The sequence below is a fragment of the Excalfactoria chinensis genome, chromosome 8 (genome assembly GCF_039878825.1).
Source record: "Excalfactoria chinensis isolate bCotChi1 chromosome 8, bCotChi1.hap2, whole genome shotgun sequence".
In the NCBI taxonomy this organism is placed as follows: Eukaryota; Metazoa; Chordata; class Aves; order Galliformes; family Phasianidae; genus Excalfactoria; species Excalfactoria chinensis.
This window is the reverse complement of record NC_092832.1, coordinates 27,140,700-27,158,294: the sequence shown is the minus strand read 5'-3', so window position 1 is coordinate 27,158,294 and position 17,595 is coordinate 27,140,700. Positions and strand designations below refer to the sequence as shown.

At 45.2% G+C, this 17,595-nt stretch overlaps 1 protein-coding gene across 19 annotated transcripts in view; it reads right to left on the bottom strand.

Annotated features, from left to right (window-relative positions):
- The window catches only part of LRRC7 (leucine rich repeat containing 7), a 169,537-nt gene that overhangs the window by 60,600 nt on the left and 91,342 nt on the right, over positions 1–17,595 (bottom strand). For 18 of the 19 annotated variants that reach the window (XM_072343217.1, XM_072343232.1, XM_072343219.1 and 15 more), the window contains 5 exons: positions 11,000–11,202; positions 7,764–7,881; positions 7,076–7,154; positions 6,271–6,360; positions 5,465–5,521 (listed from right to left, as the gene is read on the bottom strand). In XM_072343217.1, the coding sequence (XP_072199318.1) occupies positions 5,465–5,521; positions 6,271–6,360; positions 7,076–7,154; positions 7,764–7,881; positions 11,000–11,202 (547 nt within the window). Of the gene's footprint in view, positions 1–5,464; positions 5,522–6,270; positions 6,361–7,075; positions 7,155–7,763; positions 7,882–10,999; positions 11,246–17,595 lie in introns of those variants that run through there. The other variant, XM_072343220.1, reaches the window with a different exon arrangement.

Genomic DNA, 17,595 nt, shown 5'->3' with positions numbered 1-17,595 from the left:
CGCCCCCCAAGACAACAATTTATCCCTTTTCAATGTGAACACTAAAATCCCAAGTATAATCTACTATAAATTTGATATTATTCTATATGTTCTATGCAATATACTTATACTATTGTACTCAGCTTAACTGAATTACTCATCTACTTAGTCAAATTTAACCTTAACAAAACTAAGATTGATCTTAATGCAATCCTTACGATTACTAATATATTACTCTTATCATAACTCTATTACTCTATTAATATATTACTCTTAATATAACTTACTCTATAAATTTATATAAACCTTAATATCTATTAATATATTACTCTTAATATAACTTACTCTCTATAAACTTTATATAAACCTTAAAAGCTTCATCCGATATAATGAGTAGTGCAAGTTACATTTGTGCAAAAGAAAACAATACCACAACTAAATGAAGTGTATATTAAGATAGTCCCTTTGATGTCTGGAACCATCCGAGAAACAGTTCTCATCCGTGATGTTTTCTATTCTTCTTCATTCTTCGTCATTCTTCTTTCCATTCTTCATCATTCTTGCATGATGCATCTTCTCTGTATGGTGAACAGTAGTCAAAGTCTTCTGTCCGTAGCCTCGATAGCATCCATCAGCTCATCAGCACACGGCAACATGCACCATCATTACATTAGCGTGTAATCGATATGTAGTGACTAGGAAACTAGAATCACGCTCTATAGGATAAGAAGAACACATCCTAAAAGATAAGTGAAGTTGCAAATACAGATAAGTGTGAATCTACTGTTGGCTGAGACCCGACAATTCTAGACTGAATCCAGAAGGTCCCCGCGCTTGTTGTTTGAGCGGTACTAATCACCGAGACCAACAGCAGCAAAACAGTCTCAGGTACCAGATTCGGCCTCCCCACCAACTGCTCCTGTAAGGAAAGAACTCTTATCCCACTTCCCATAGTCAGTCTTCACCAACCATTCTTGAGTAAAACGAGAAGTGAAGCAGGACCCATTGTCAGTCTCAACGTGACTGGGCAAACCGACCATAGCAACAGCGGTTGCCAAATGGTATCGGACTGCAGTCAAGCCAGACCTGACATGCTCAGTGGCCGTGATGACAGTAGAGGAGGTATTCACAGCAATAGCCAGCCATTGACGGGGAGACAAGCAAGGCTCCCAGATGACACCAGTTTGCCAGATCTGCAGTGACCCTAGGCCAAAGACAGGAGTGCTGGCAACTGTATCTGCTATTACATTACCTCTGATAAAAAGGCTTGGCACCTCAGAGTGACCATGCACATGTAAGGATGCAACAGGAGCCGTGTGAGAGGCCAAGGTCTCATCTAAAATTCCAGCAGCCTCTGAACTTGGGAAGTCCTCCCAGCCCCTGCGGGCCAACAGCTTGGCTGCAAAGATGGAGTCAGCAACAGTGTTAGAGGGTATCATTTGCCAGAGGTGCACTGCGACCGTCACAGCCATCACCTCAAGCATCTGCACACTGACCATTCGGTTTGTGAAGACAGCAGCCTGTGAACTACGGTTGGGATCCTGCCAAACCACCATCCTGAGATCAAGAGTCTCATGCTCTACCAACTGAGCTAGCTGGGCCATTTCAAGGCCTCGAGCAGTGTCCCACTGTGCAAGCGATCCTTCCATGCAGCTCTGTAAGATCTTTTGCCAAGCTGCAGCCATTTTGCTAGACGGATTTTGGGGTTCTTTTGGGTCGGATCCCTTTAGCTGACCATACAAGGGCTTCATCAATCGAGCAGGTATCCCCAAAGCACCCCGAACCCACTGGAGGGCTCCTACCAGTTTCTGCATATTCCATAGTTTCTTAACACATGGTTGAATATCAAAACCCACCAGCTGCATCATCTCAGGGCTAAACTTATATTCCAAGCACTCTGCTTTAATTCCCTCTTGCATGTCTATTCCATGCACAGGGTGAAAGGGATCATCTTGTTCAGCTGCCACAACCCTCCCAAGCTCAGTCATCCACCCCTCTTTCCAGAATGTATATTGCACCAGCTTGAGAATCACGTATGCGAGGCTTTCAATATCGTGAGGGAGCACAGGGCTATGCGCCGTTAAAGTCTCTAGTGTGTTTAAAGCCAGGGGCAAACGGAACTCGCGGCAGCAGCCGGCAGCCCGGTGCCGGAAGGTGGAGCGGCTCCGCGCCGGGGAATCGAGCCCCTGTCCCCTGCATGACTGGCAGGCAACAGGAGCCACAGCGAGCGAACAACTTGCAGCTGCAGGCTCTGTCGGTCCTGTCCCGTTGGCGCAGCGCAGCAGGAGTCGGGCCCGGGTCCGATCAGGCGGCCCTCGGACTGATCGCAGCAGCGAGCTCCCCCGCCGCCGCCAGCAGCCGTACCGCTGCCCCCTCCCGCGTGGAGGGCAGAGACGGGCCAGACCCAGCCGGCACCCTGCGCAGCCCCGCCCGCCCCGGCGGCAGCTCCTCTTCCCCCGCCGGCACCAGCGGGCAGCTCTGCAAGCCAACACAGAGGGGGCCGGCCCACCGGCCGAAACTTGCCCAATCCAAGCCTGCAGCCGCAGTCCCGCGGAGTCCCTTTGGACCTGGCTACTCCCCCCCCCGGGATAGCACCACGTTTGCGCTCCCCCCGGGTCTGGAACACGCCTACTTCTCCAACCACTCGAATTAGCCGCACGCCCGTTATTCCCCCCCCCGGGATAGCACCACGTTTGCACTCCCCCCGGGTCTGGAGCACGCCTACTTCCCCTACCACTCGAATTAACCGCGCGCCCGCACTCCCCACCCCCCAATGACAAAGGATATGGGGCTGAAGTGTCCACTTGGCGGTCGAGAGGGGGTGTGGTCGATTGGAATTCGCCATCTTTAACTTTTTCTTCTCCGCTTCTCCCGGACCCCGTCCCATCTCCCCGCCTCCTCCCCAGACGGCTCTCCTGGGTCCCACCGTCCTCAGCCGCTTTTCCCGGCCGCCCTCCCGGCTGCTCCGGCTCAAACACAAGCCCAACTAACAAACACGATTCAACAAGTTTCCCCTCCTCCCTGGCTGCTTTAAGAGCACCCAGGATTACGCCCCAGGTCACAAGCTCGGCAGCCGCCTGGGCTGTCGCTGCATGCTCTGCAAGCAGAACAGTGAGCGGATCCCATTTACGACAGTCAAGGATCTCGCGGGGGGATGAAAGTTCCCCGTCCCGTTCAAGATAAGTAAGTATTGCAGCAATCTCCTGCAAAGAAGGAGCAGTCTCGCCACAGTATTCTTTACAAAAAGAAAACAATACCTCACTGATAAATTCCATAATCGTCGTCCCGCCCCGTCCCGTCGTCCCCCCGGAACTCTTGCCGCAAATATAGCGCCCCCGATCGCAATCCACGAGTACCTGCGCTGCAAAAAGAGAAAAAAGAGACCCCTGCCCCCCCAGGCAATCTCTACAAAGACAAGAAAGCACGCTCGTCGTCCCCCCGAGGCGCTCCCTTGCGGGATGCAATGCCGTCACCTCACTACACCCCAGATTAAAAAACCCCCAGGCACACTCGTCGTCCCCCCGAGCAGCTGGAGGAGGAATGCACTGCCGTCCCCTCAGTACACTCCTATATAAAAAACAAACAAACAAAAAAAAATAAACCGAAAACACGCCTAATAAGAAAAATCCCCAAAAAGAAAACGAAAAGGCACACCGGAGTTTACGGCCTCACACAGGGGCACCATATGTTGCCGTGCACAATTATAATCCAAACCCCATACTTGCCCAGGTGCTAGCGAAACCCTCGCTAGGGCCAAAAGGACCACCGTGACTCATCAAGAAAGGTGGCAAAATGGCGTTTATTAGGAGTAATCAATACCTTATATACCTTACTACTTCGTCTACGCCCCCTAGGGCACGTTTGAAATGCGCGCGCCCAAAGTACATCACTAGATAGGGGACGGAAGAGGCTGGTTTACTATCACCGTCACATCCCGAAAAAGCCCCGCTACCGCCTATATGCTTGTACTACAAGGTTCAGCCTCGTTAGCATCTACAACAGCAGATGCTACATCCCATGGTCTGATGGTACACTTCCACATTAGTTAAGTGCAGAGGTACAACATTAAAACTAGGCATTCACCTTCCTTTTGATGGTTACTCCCATAGCAGAACCACCAAACAACTACCAATATCAGCAGGTTCCCCCTGCTCACAGTGCACCAAACAACTTGCAGGATAAGAAGGAAAGCTCTGCAGTACACATCCATAGACCTGCCCCATCTGCCTCAACTCCACGTTGTACAGCCCCTCTGGTTTATAGGACTGCAGGTATTTCCTGACTGAGGTGGTTCTGCTGCAGGCACAGATGTGTCACACCTGGACGCAGCCCAGCACTGCACTCAGATTGATTCTCTCTCCCCTCTCTCTGTACTTCATAATACAGCTGTGCCTCCCACCACCATTCCGAAGGACAGTGTGTGCACAAGCAGAAGCCCTTCTTTCCAGTCTCCCTCAGCAGAGCACAGCAGCTTCTGCAGCAGCAGAGCTGAGACCGACCGCCCACAAGGAACGTCTCCCTTGGTTACGGCGCTCAGAGCTTCCATCCTATCGGAGCCATCAGCGGGAAGTCACTGAGCTCAGCCACGGGCAGCTCAGTGCTGCTGCACCCAGCAGGGCTTCCAGACACTGCCAGGGATGGCACCTGGACAAGGTGTGCTGCCAAAGTAAAGGAGAGCCTTCTCATTTGTAAGGCTGGCACAACTTCTGCCCCGCTGCCATCAGCCTCAGCGCACACAGCCAGCAGACAGTAACGACCCCAGAGCCACCGCCCTGCTCTCATGGTGCATCAACAGGGACTGGAGGGGCTGCTTTGCTTCTCAAAAAGTGCAAACCGAATTCAAAGCAGAGGAAATGGGATGTTTGCACACACAGAAAGCGTTTTCCACTGGTATCAGAAATACTTCCTTTAACATAAAGCATGACTTTTCTCTTTGAAGGGTCATGCTGGGCCTTTAGGGAAGCACCCAAATGGAGCAGTGAAAACATTATGTCCCACACAGGGAAACTCCTGCATATCAGCTTTCAGTGCACACTGAGCAGAGTGCTCAATAACACACAAAGTAAAGTTTCACCAGCAGAGTCTACTACCACCATTGTAAGTCTGACTTACAATGGGGACACACAGCCTCCATTTGGAACAATTTCCAGAGCCGTGGATATTTCTCCATTGGTAAGGATCCTCGCACAGAAAAACACACAATGCTGGTCTGAATACAGAAGTGTATTTCTAGCTTTATGCAGTGGAACTCCCTACATCCAGCACAGGAAGCGTAGATATTTACTGCTGTGGTTGGCTAGTTTACAAGCACCCATCTTCCATTATAACAGTTGCTTTTTGCTAAAAATCATCAGTACGTCATCTTCAAACAGGAGAAAAAATAGATGTGAACAGAAATAACATCATCAGAATGCTACCAGTAAAATTATTTTGCACTGCAGGAAACGTCAGGTCAAAGAGAGTTACATAAATACTCATCACTTACTTTGGTAGAGTTTTCAAGTGATTTTCCCTTAACTCCAATATTCTCAATTTGACAAGCCTAGGAACACAAGAGAAAATAATTAGTTCATTCTATGAATGAGCTCAGAAGCCCACCGGAATGGCTTGAAGCTTCTCACTGCTATTAGACAAGTTTGTGTGCTACAAAACAAGACGTCCAGCAATTGTGGGATTGAACTTAACATTAAATGCAGGTAGGCATTTAGCCATCCAGGTATGGCCACATCAAGCTGTCTTCACTTTGGTTTTCTGCCTTTGACTTATGCTTATGTAACACGTTCTAGATCAGCTTCCGCTGCATTTCTTCGTACTTCCATCCTACCTCCTTTCTGCCCTGCTGTCTTTTAAACCTTCTCTCTTCCCCTTGCTTTTATATTCTTGCTTTTGTTGCTCCACCACACTCAGCCATTCCTTATCTTTCTTTCCGACTCAGACACGTTTTTCTCTCTTCACTCCTCAATAGGCATACGCCACAACGTTATTTTCTGCACTTGCCACAATTTAATAACACACTTGACCAAGGACAGGCCTCTTTTCTCCAATTCTTATATCTGCCCACCTTTTCCCTAAACCAGCAAAGTGCTTCACTTCATCACAGAATTCTTGCTGACATAAAATTCTCTCCAACAGTAATAATTCATCAAAATAGGGCTGAGGAGACAAAATCCGCACTTTCTGTTGTTGTTGTTTAAAAAAAATAAATAAATAAATTGCAGTTTTAAAATGGCCCTTAAAAACCCAAAGCGGGTTCATATGAAAGAGCAACGCACTTTGATGACTAATTCTTACCTTCCAAAGTTAGCTGGGAGAAACTCCAAAAAGGCATCATTCAGATAGAGCTGGGTCAAATTTAGAAGTTGTGTGAAGCCATCTGGCAGCCTACAAAACAGTTAAAAGCTTAATGCTCACACTGAAGTTGCTATGGAAATAATAACATTGTATATTTAGAAAGAGAAAGATGACTTTCTTTCTCACCCTTATTTCCTACCCAAATTATCAAGAATTTACCGAGCAACTTTTTGTGGATATTTTTGACTGCTCTCATCTTTTCCACATTGCTATAACTACATGAAATCCAACTCCTTGGCACATCCCAGTTGCATCAGCCTTTTCCCCCCTTTCAAGTTGAGGCCTCTAAACCAAAGGTGTGTTCCTCCTCCCGTGGACTCTCTGAGATACCGAAGTTTCGTTCTTTCATTTCCTCCACTCTTTTTCATATAACACAGGATTACAATGAAGACATTTGGTGACAACTACTGCAGCTTTTGGGCAGGAGTAAGGGTTTCTGAAGGCCCAGCCTGGAGATTATGGCACTGGAGGATGCAGCACAGCTTACTCCCAAACACATCCATTACCAACCCTTAGGCTGCACCACCCGCACTGCTACACCAACACACTCCTTATCACGTGGACACACGCCATGCTCCCACACAGAGCACAGATCTCTTCACACCCATCTTGGATTTCAAACAGTGGAAAAACAGTTTTTGTTAATTCTGTAAATAAAGCTGGCACTGGGCCTCCAGATTTTAGTCACCTTTGCACACATTCTCTGCACAAGCAGTAATACAAACACGAGGCTCCTGATACTCACTTAGATACCGGATTGACACTGGCTTCAATAATTGTTAAACATTTACAACACTTAATATTCTCTGGAAAGTCTTGAATTCCTGAAAAACATTGAAGGAAGTATTACACGCACATGAAAACTGTTCAACCTGATTTGATCCTAAATGAGATTGCTTCAGATCAGACAAGATCTAACAGTGATATACATACTTCAGTATTACAGTCCAGAAGGTACTTGAGCAATAAATGAATGGACCACAACATGCAATGCGGTTTGCAGTACAAATTCCATGTTGATACTTCAGGTCTCCTAGAGCTAGAGTGACACAACTTGTACTGATATTTGCATCTTTCATTTCTCTCCTGAGTGCCCACCCTTTTCTTTGCCTCATCTCTAGACTCATACTGATAACAATATATGCAATAAAACGTGGTCCTGCTCCTCTATTTGCAATGCTTACCAGTCACAACTTATCGTGGTGTTCTATGCTAGTAAAGCCTCTGTTTTATTTACTCACTTGATTTGGAGAGCAGTAAGTGAGGTGGATATCCACCCACACTTGTTAAAAGCATCAGGTAAGAAAACAGGGCGTAACATGGAGGAAAAAAAAAGTACATTTTCTAGAACGCAATTGGTGAGAATTTGGCCTTCCTTGTTGTTTGTTTACTCCTTCCAATTCTTTAAGATACTCATCCTTCTGATCTCTTACCATTTTTACTGATATCGAGTTCTCTGAGATTAACTAGGCTGGCAATGGTGGTTGGCAGACTGGAGAGGTCATTGTCTGGTATGCTCAGCTTGCGCAGCGCCTGGCAGTTGAACAGTTGCTGTAACATAAAAAGATACTTCAGGGCGTTTCAGGAAACATCAGTTTGGAATCACCTTCACAGCTAGAAACAACAAATATTACAGAACTATGGAAGGATTCAAACATGCAAAAGTATTTTGAAAGGCCGGGATTTGGGAAGTTGCTCTTCAGGACTGCTCAGCGCACCAACACAGCTCACATGCGGCACCCAGCCCTAGCACCAGACCCGAAGGGCCTCCTCAATGAGAAACCCCTCTCAGAACACTTTGTGTTGGCAGTTCTGCTCTGCGGGTCTCCTCTCATAAGGAATGCATTTGTTCACTTTCAGGACCTCTCCTCAAAGCACAGCATTTTGGACAGGACTGAAAAGGAAGGGGAGTATCACGCTCCAGTGTCTGCCTTTGTGATTTCCAGCCCATTGCTGCAGCCCATGGCAACATACAGCACGGAGGCCTGGCAGAGCTTCAGTGTGCATACAAACCATACCGTGCTGCTAGAGCTGCAAAATGGAACTCCCTCATAGTGGCCTACAGATCCTCATGGAGGATATACAGCTCTTCATGGCAGCCCTACAGCTCCTCACACTGCACTCATGTACCACCTCTGCTTCCCTCCCACTTGTGCTGGCAGTGCCAGGGTGTGAGGGACAACAGCGGGAGTTATCCTGCATGTCCCCACTTCCCCATGAGACAGTGAGGTGTTGCAGCCAAAAACTAAGAGCTCCTCATACCTATTATACCCACACACTAGATTTATCTTTATTGATGTCCCCCAGTACAAGTTAAAACAGGCTTTACTTTATAATTATTTATAGAAGACAGTTGCTGCGGGGAGTTTTCATCTCATCTGATCTTTTCTGTACACTGATTGCCAGGGATTCCACCTGCATCAAAATCAATTCTTTTTTTTATGGCATTGATTCATTTCACTCATGCAAATAGGGTCATATTTGTAGTGGCAGCCCATGACAAAGAGAGCAAAGGCAAGAAAAAGAAAGGCCTTGGCTAATGTTGGGGGGAAATAGAGACTAAGAATTGCAAAATGATACCATAAATCCTTAAAAGAAGAAAAAAGGAAATTAGGAATGAAAAACCTTGCCTAACGAAGACAGCAGAAAGAAACCCACATCATTATGTTGTTGAAAGTATAAGATAAAAACTCAAGAATGCAATAGGCAAAATGAGTTGGATGTATCAATTTAAAGCCACAAAGCGTACTGATTCCCAGAGAAACAGGTAACATCAGTATGCAAGGAGGTAATGGGATCTCTACCTGTGCTTTTCTTCTCGAGGCTGTAAAATATGGTCACAGTGCTCTGATGACAGTAAGCTTTAATAGACCACTGAGTCACCGCGGTACGTAATACTGGTAAGTAATAAAAATAGAGCACTGACGAAACTGATTTCTTTTTGGAAGCAGTTACTGGATTTCACATTCCCAGAGAAAGGAAAGTCCTGCTCGCGGGAGTTCGCAACAAGGAACACCAACCTCGTGTGAGGAAAGGCATTGCCTTGTGAAGGAAACGTGGCTTTTTGTCACCTACGGTTTGATTTCGGCAGAGGACAGAGCTCAACATGTGGCCAAAGCTATTTGGAGCAGAAAATTTGAGAAAGAAATTATTTGGACTGTTTCACTTACGGCAATGATTAATAAACTCCTCAGGCAAAGAGGTGTAGAGTGTATTAAAGAAGCCAACCAAGGATCCCATTTTTCTTCCCATAATTGCACAAGAGCAAGACTGTGTTAAATGATGCATTTACCCACACTCAACACTGATGATTTTTGCAGTACGCAGTACTTGCTTCAAGTTGTTACTTACGAACAAAGAGAAACGAAACACAAGGTGCAAAAAAATGGAGCCCTATTCATTTAAATTGCCTCTAGGTAAGTATTTATCTGCTGTTTCATTTCACAAATAACATGTATGAATAGATGGTACCACAACACAGTGCAGGGCTCAGCTCTGACTGATGCTATCACCTTCATTCGAGTTTCATTATTTCCTTTAACTCCCTTTCCCCTTGGCCCTCACCTTACATCCCAACGTATTGTACTCAGCACTGCCATTTCTCTAACTACCATAGTGATGCCAACTTTCAAGATGCCAAAGAAATATATCAAAAATCACTGGCTAATTGCAAAACTACACTTTTTTTTCAGTTTGATTTTTCAGTAGCACTATTAAAATATACAAGGTTAGGCATAAATTGTTATTAAAGCAGACACAGTCCTGAAAGTACTTGTGTTTATAGAGAAATGCTCCATGCTCAAACCATTGTATATTTATGGGGACAAAAAAATCCCTGCTTCTATGCTGTGCTTCCTAGAAGGAGGAGAGATAAGGCAGTTCTCTATATCATTTCTTAGTGACACTTGAAGATTGTAGCTGCCCTGCCTTATCATCTGTAAATAGCTTCTTGATTGAGTGAGTAATCTTCAGCAGTGAACCGTCATATCTGAATATGGGAACTCCGTGTAATGGAAAAAGTATGTTTTCTACATTGGGAAATGGGATTTATATAAAGTCTCTGTGCTGGGTAAGTCAGGAACATATTGGGAGATGATGAAAAATGGATTACAGTGGAACAATGTTTAATTAAAAGACTTGTAAGCATCTTTCATCATTGTTGAGAAAAATTCAATTAAGGAACGGATTACATTACTTCATGCTTCATTATGTAGCTAGCACCTATTATTAATTGTTTTTTCCACTACCTTGCCCTCCTTTGTTTCCAGAACATTCAAGTTATGCTAACTTTTAATTTCTTACAGTAAATATTAATCAACAGGAGACTAAAGCATCTGTAAAAGAAGTTTTGTGCAGGAAGGATCACTACAGTAACTTGATTGTAGGACCTCATTTACAGCTGTACAGATGTCACCCAGGTAGTGTTAGCCTCTTTCCCACAAGGATCAACAGCTCAGCCTTGCCCAGGCTACTCTTCTTAAAGCACTGCTACTGATGCTCCAAATGCAAGACCACCTGCCCCATGCAGCCATGTACTCCGGGTCTCTCAAAGCACCATGTCATATTTATCAGCCCATGAGCAAGCCATGTTCCCGGGTTGGAGCACACCTTCAATGCACGTTCAAGAACACAGCTTTGCCAACCGTAACACACAAAGAACAGAGATTACCTTGGGTAACTCTTCAATTTGATTGGCATCCAGATAAAGCTCCTCTAACGTGCGCTCGAAGTTGAAGACCTCCTTTGGCACCTGCTGTAGGCCGCAGTGCGAGTAATCCAGCACAGAAACGATCTCCTCCTCACCGCGAAAACAGCGGCAGGGCACCAAGCGGCCAATAATCTTCCTTTTGGTTGTCATCTCCAAGCAGGGCACTGAAAGAAATGGGAGAAACCACCTTTCTGAAACTATCACCATCCTTGGGCCTATTTCTTCAGAATCATTGTAAACATAGCAGCCCATTTAAGATAGATGTTTATCCAACGGGTATTAGTAATCTGCATTCTCCGTGTCTTAACCTGCTTTGTGACAAAGCACAACCAACTGGGCCTGCCAGAGCAATCACAAAAAGCAACCTCAACGTACTGTTTGTTCCCCTACATGGTGACAGAACAAAACATGCCAAGGCCATTCCCAGGTCTTGCTTTCTGTGACAATGGAACCAGCTACACAAACCTTGCAGGTAGGAAAGAGCACATTTTCCAGCTAAAGCGTGCTCTGTGCTTTTGCCACCTGCTCAGGTTGGGCTGTGAGACGGTGAAGCCAATCAGTCACAGCCATTTGGACTCCAGTTCTCCCTGACAATTTAGGGTATTCCACTCCCCTAAACCAACAGATTCCTTCAGCTCCCCACAATTACTGTTGGGGTGCTCTCATTGTCTTTTTGAGCACACAGACGAAGAAGAGAACATGTAAACCACCTGATAAGAAAATAACAGAAAACCATCAGTCTGTTTACCTGTCCTTCCAGCTCCTCTTGTATGATCTCAGGCTGTGGGAACTCAGATAAGGGACTCAGCAGAAATCCCATTAATTTTCCTGCAGCTCAATAAGTTACTGGGAAATTTCCCCTCTGCCTGTTTCCCGACTCCTAGACCAGACATCAGTTCTGCCCATCTTCCTCATGTCCACAATCCATCCACACACCCCAAACTCACGTGAGGAACAGTTCAAACAATGGTCTTTTAATATTTTTCAGCAAAATAAGATTTTAAACAACTGTTTCTGAAATGAGCAAACAGAAAGCAGATTTTATAGACGTCAAGCAATCAGCATCTCAAAGAGATACTGACATCGAGAAGTTATGCTAACCAGATTATAGAGAAATCAGGCTGTTCTGAAGTATATTACCATAAAGCCTACAAGAACAAGATCTTTGTTTCCTATTTCGTAAAGCACTTACAAAGTTTTGTAACATTTGTGGAAAGAATACACTTAATTAGTCCAAGTAAAGCAAAGCACATCAGGATCCTCTTTCACAGTGAAAAGGCAACCATATACTCATGCAAAATGTCAGTAGAGAAACACAGTGCGGTTCTGCAAAACATCTTCCAAAAACAGCACGAGTTATAGAATCCAGTGTCAATCTGTGCTTTCCTTTGCTCTCTCACCCATTAAAAGAAGCTTCCCAAACACAAGCAGCCCCTTGTCACATAGGTATAACTGAAGAGAAACAAGTCATTCCTGCCCCTGGACAGCTTGCCACACAGAGCCTAGAGGGTCTGCATATGAGTGAACATAGGCCATACATGGTGCTTCAGGTGTTATTGGTGTGAAATGCAACATGAAAAGAGGGAAAAGTATTTCCTTGGTCTGATAATGCCCTGCGTACATCTCTCCAGAACATTTAGTACCATTCGTGTCATTGACATCTGGGAGGAAAACAAACTCAAGCCTTCTATTGGCACTCAGCAATGCCAAGGAGACACATATACAAACGCTATCATAAAAGAAAAGCTGGTTTTCATATTCCTGAGGTGCTGAAAGGAACTCCATGGCAATGCCCCCAGCTGCCCATTGCCTCGTTCTGACTTAAGGGTAGAGCTTAAAGCAGAGAAAAAAGTAGTCTTGTAATTTAGCTTGAGCAGATGCCAACGTAGGAGGCATAACAAAGAAGCAATGAAAGCACTTTCATAAGCCTTTGCCCATTTCTGATTATCCACTCCCTCCAGAGCCTTCTTGCTCCCCAGCACACCCATGCAGTCAGCCCATTTGGTCACACGAAGTCTGTATTTCCCTTCCAGAAGCCATCCCATGAGCTCACATGAGAGCACAAGATCAGAACAGCTGATGGCTGTAAAAGCATTGGTCACCCTACAAGCTTTTCACAAGAAAAATGGGCTCAGCTTCCAAGATGCACTGCCTCTTTGTATTCAAGCAGAGGAAGCAACATTTGCAACTGCGTATTTCAGAGCATGACACAATACAAATAGATGCCCTTGGAATATCAAATTATTTGTAGCTTTTGAAGGTAATGAACAATTGAGCGGTGACATGTACTTCAAAAACTACCCGTAAATACATCCTTCCCATAGGCATTACAAAGCACTTAGCTTGGCATTATTCTCCTCCACTGTAGGCACATGCTTAAAACAAACCTCACATTCCATTTTAATAGAAAGCCAGAACAATAACAGCACGACGGAGCAGCTCAAAAAATGTACAAATAGTGACGCAGGGAGAGAATGGCACTAAAAATAGCAATTACAACAGCAAAAGCATTGTTAAAAATAGGGGGGTTTGCTTGTACAAAAGCAAACTCCATTGCCACAGCCCTTAAAACGCTCCATAATTTCTTATTCAATAAAAAATTGGTTTTAAAAATGAGAAAGCAAAATTGCAAGGGATAAACAAAAGTAATTTAATTACGCTGTCTTTCCCAAAGGCAGCGACAAGATACAGTTGTTATGATAACTAAAGTAAATTGTTGAGATCTGTTGGTTGTTATTTGGACCTGTCCCCTTCAGAAGCAAACAATAACACAGAATGCTGCTCGGATAGACCAGCAATCTCTACTTGAGAAAAGATGAGTGCAGAAGTAAAGAAGGCACCTGACCCTGAGCTAAGGTGTGCTGCTAAGAAGGACCAGCGTGAAGTAACCCCACTACAGGAAGCTCTCCTTACTCCACTTTCTGGCAGGATGGCCACAGGAAAGCACGGAGCTGAACATATTTCAGTGATAAGGGCTTTGCACGTATCCATAGCCTGCTCCTCTATTTACCCTCTGCAATTATAAGGGGAATGAGCAATCGTGCTGGAAAAGCCTGCTAGATGTCTCCTGGGGTTCGTGCAGTTCTTTGCAATCCATTCAGAAAGCACCAGTACGGAATTAAAGGACCTGTGATATGACTGAAAGAAGTAAAATTTCATGCCCTGTGGACTAATGGTAATTAAACCACTCATTAATTTCAGTGTTATTAATTCCTACCCTGGACTAATCCCAGTTTTGGTAATTACACTTTTCTTACCTACATTTTATTCCTTCAAAATTCTCATAAAGTCTTCATTTTGTTCTGAGTTCCTTGCTCTGAGAGGGCTGCTCCTTCAGATGGCTGGGGAGGAGGTGAGGGGAGCTCTTGGACTGCCAGCCAGGGGCTGTCATTGTGCTGCTGCCGCTCCTGCACGTTCCTTGGCACCCTAAGTGATAAGGTCTGCCTCCTTCCTGACAGGAGCACCCGTGCATGCTGCCCAGCCCCATTTAAAGCTGTGAAAGAAGCGTGCTTCTCTTTAGCACAGTATTAGAGGTCACTGCTGAGAGCAAGTTGGGTGCTATAAAGCAAGTACCACGCGCTAGAAAAGACTCCTGTGACATTCAGAAATCAAGAAAAGTCAGGGATGAGGCTGCCTGCTCCGGCTCACTCCATTTAGTGGAAGAGTACTAAATTGTCAACAGAATTCACAGCAAACCAGGAAGCCCTGACACATTTGTTCTGGGAGATGCTGGGAGCACATGGCCAGTTCCACATGCAGAAGCACTGGGAGGAAATGCAGGTCTTGGGAGCTGCTCTGTGATTCTGCTTAAGGAAATGTTTTGTCTTTGTAACCAATAATTAAACAGCTTCATTCATAGAATGGCCTGGGTTGTAAAGGATCGCAGTGACCATCCAGTTCCAATCCCCTGCTGTGTGCAGGTCACCAACCAGCAGCCCAGGCTGCCCAGAGCCACATCCAGCCTGGCCTTGAATGCCTGCAGGGATGGGGCATCCACAGCCTCCAAAGCGTGGTGTACAATCACTCACTCGTTCAGAGTAATAAAATGAAAAACAAACATTTTCCCCACAAAAGCTCAAAAATGTTCTGACCTCCGTCCTAAAGGCTTGTACAAATATATATCCTTCCTTGAATTAGGTTAAAGAAAGTATGGACAAAAGGCATAAACATAACTGCTACTTATCAGCTCCATGCAAACATCCCATTATCATTATCTACAGTTTATTCTCTTACAAAGCAAATCCCTAATCTCAGAAAAAACAGTAGTTTTATGAAAACAAATGGGATAAAAACCTAATCTCAGTTAATGCATCTTTCGTGCAGTAAAAACACAAATCCCTGTTACTCAACATCCAGGGGAGAAGTTCTCCTCACCTACCCAGAAGACAGAAGCAAATCGCTGTACGGTCACAGAGCTGCGACTGAGCGATGGAAAAGGAGAGCTGACAAATGTGAAGTGCCTGGGAAGAAGAGGCAGCAGGGTTCTCCATCTCAGGAGCTCTTCCCACTGCACTGGGTGCACGCAGCAGCGCACAGAGCCAGGTGGCTTTTTGCCCCTCAGAAAACAGCTCAAAATTTACTGGAGAAAAATGGGAAATAAAAAGTCATCTCTCTCTGAGAACATTTTACCTGATTGGTTTTACTGTGAAAGGTGCCAAGTGATGCCTTCTATGAGTTTTATTTCATCATTATCAGCATTAACAAAACCCAGAAGCTCTCACTTACTGGGGAAGCAATTTGGAGGAGCTATAAAAAATAGCTTCAAATTGCCTTTGGAAGCCAGTAGATTTCTTGTTCATTGAAGCAAAGAATTCCCAAGTTCAGCATTGGAAGATCGATTCTGAAGCCAGCTCCCCCAAGCCAGGGCTTGCAAACCTCCAGACATAAGAGGTCTCCCCACACCTGCACACAGCAGGCAGTGCGCTGCCACAGAGCCCCCACCACACAGACAGGGGCTCTGCAAGCCTTTGAAAGTCCCCATTAAGAATAAATAGTTTTAATGCACTGAAGGCAATTTTAATATGTAGAAGCCAACAACAGCTTGTCATCATTGTTTGCAAAAGCATCAAGAAGATACGTGAAAGAAGAGGCAGCTAAAGTGCAAAGAACTCCAGAATCACCCCTTACTGCACGAGTTTTTTCTTTCTCTCAATGCAGATTAATGATGAATTTGACTGCCAAGGAAGCTTTTGCTGCAATCCCCTGTGATCTATTCCTGACCCCAGGAGGTCTCAGTGCCACATGATCTCCAACCCGAGCCCAAATCCAAACAAAGCACAGGCAATGTGCACTGGTGGGCCCATGTTATCTGACATGGCATCAGCCTCCGGGTCACCTGCACTGCTGGCACTTCATTCAGAAAACTCTGCGAGAATCTGCACAGCCTGAGCAATGTGCTAGTGCCAAAGAACTGCTGAGACACCCTGCGAATACAGGGCAGAGAAGTGTGAATGAGAGCATTACAAGGCTGAAATTGGTGATAATGGTAACATTTGCCAGAGGGCTCCAAAAATATTAATTATATTCAAAGCTGCAGACAGTTTGCTTCACTGAGCTCTTTGTAATACATCCCAGATAAGTGATGATTTTTTGTTCCTTTTCTTTCCCTTATTATCAGCATAATCAACAACATTAATATGCTAATACGTTGGGTCTTTGCAGCGAGCTATGCTACCAAGCTCAGAAATCACAAACATTCCAACTCCTCCACCAGCCCCGAGCTCCATCACCCCCTCGAGCTTCCACAAGGCCAACAAGCCCAGCAGTGAGGAAGGCAGAGGGCAGCTCTGTGAGAGCCCCCCAGACCCATCCCACCTGGGCTCCCCAGCAGGACCCATCTCTAAGTTCATCTCAGGACCAGGCTGCAGACCGGGCTCCTCAGCTCCTCTTTCTTTGTCTGATCTCTTTTTAAACCACACCTTGCTGATGGTGGCATCGCTTTTTCTTCAAGTCCCATTGAACAGCTAGAAGCATTTGGTGTACTTTGTGATTCCAGAGCTGCCAAAGGCACAGAACACGCTCCTCCCCTGACCTCGGGGAGATGGAGTTGGACTCAACGATCCTTGAGGCTCCCTCCCAGCTTTGGATATTCTATTTCCCATTTTCCCACAGGTCAGAATTTCACGTGAGTTTCTTTGCAGGAATGGATTTGTTATCAGGACTACGAATCTGAAGTGGAACAAAGATGAGCATATGGTTGGAACTGAAGGAAGAAGAGCCCACCCTCACATTTCCTTCAGGCAAAAACCTTTTCCTCGCTAATATTCTCCTAACACTGAACAGCCATCCACTCTTATTTTCTCTCCGCTCCTTTAATTAAGTGCTCTGTGTAGGTGATTTACATGGTGTCCATTTTCAATCTGAATCATTAAAATAATTAGGGAACTTCAAAGCACTCCGAGTCCTCTTAATTTTCAGTACAACTTTTCATTTATAATAACAGCACTATGAATAATTTAGTTATCTTAAACACTGCAGAAAGATTATATCTGCACATACAAGCCGTGCCTCCTCCATCTGGCTTCTAGTGCTTAAATACACCACTCACCTTTCTGTTA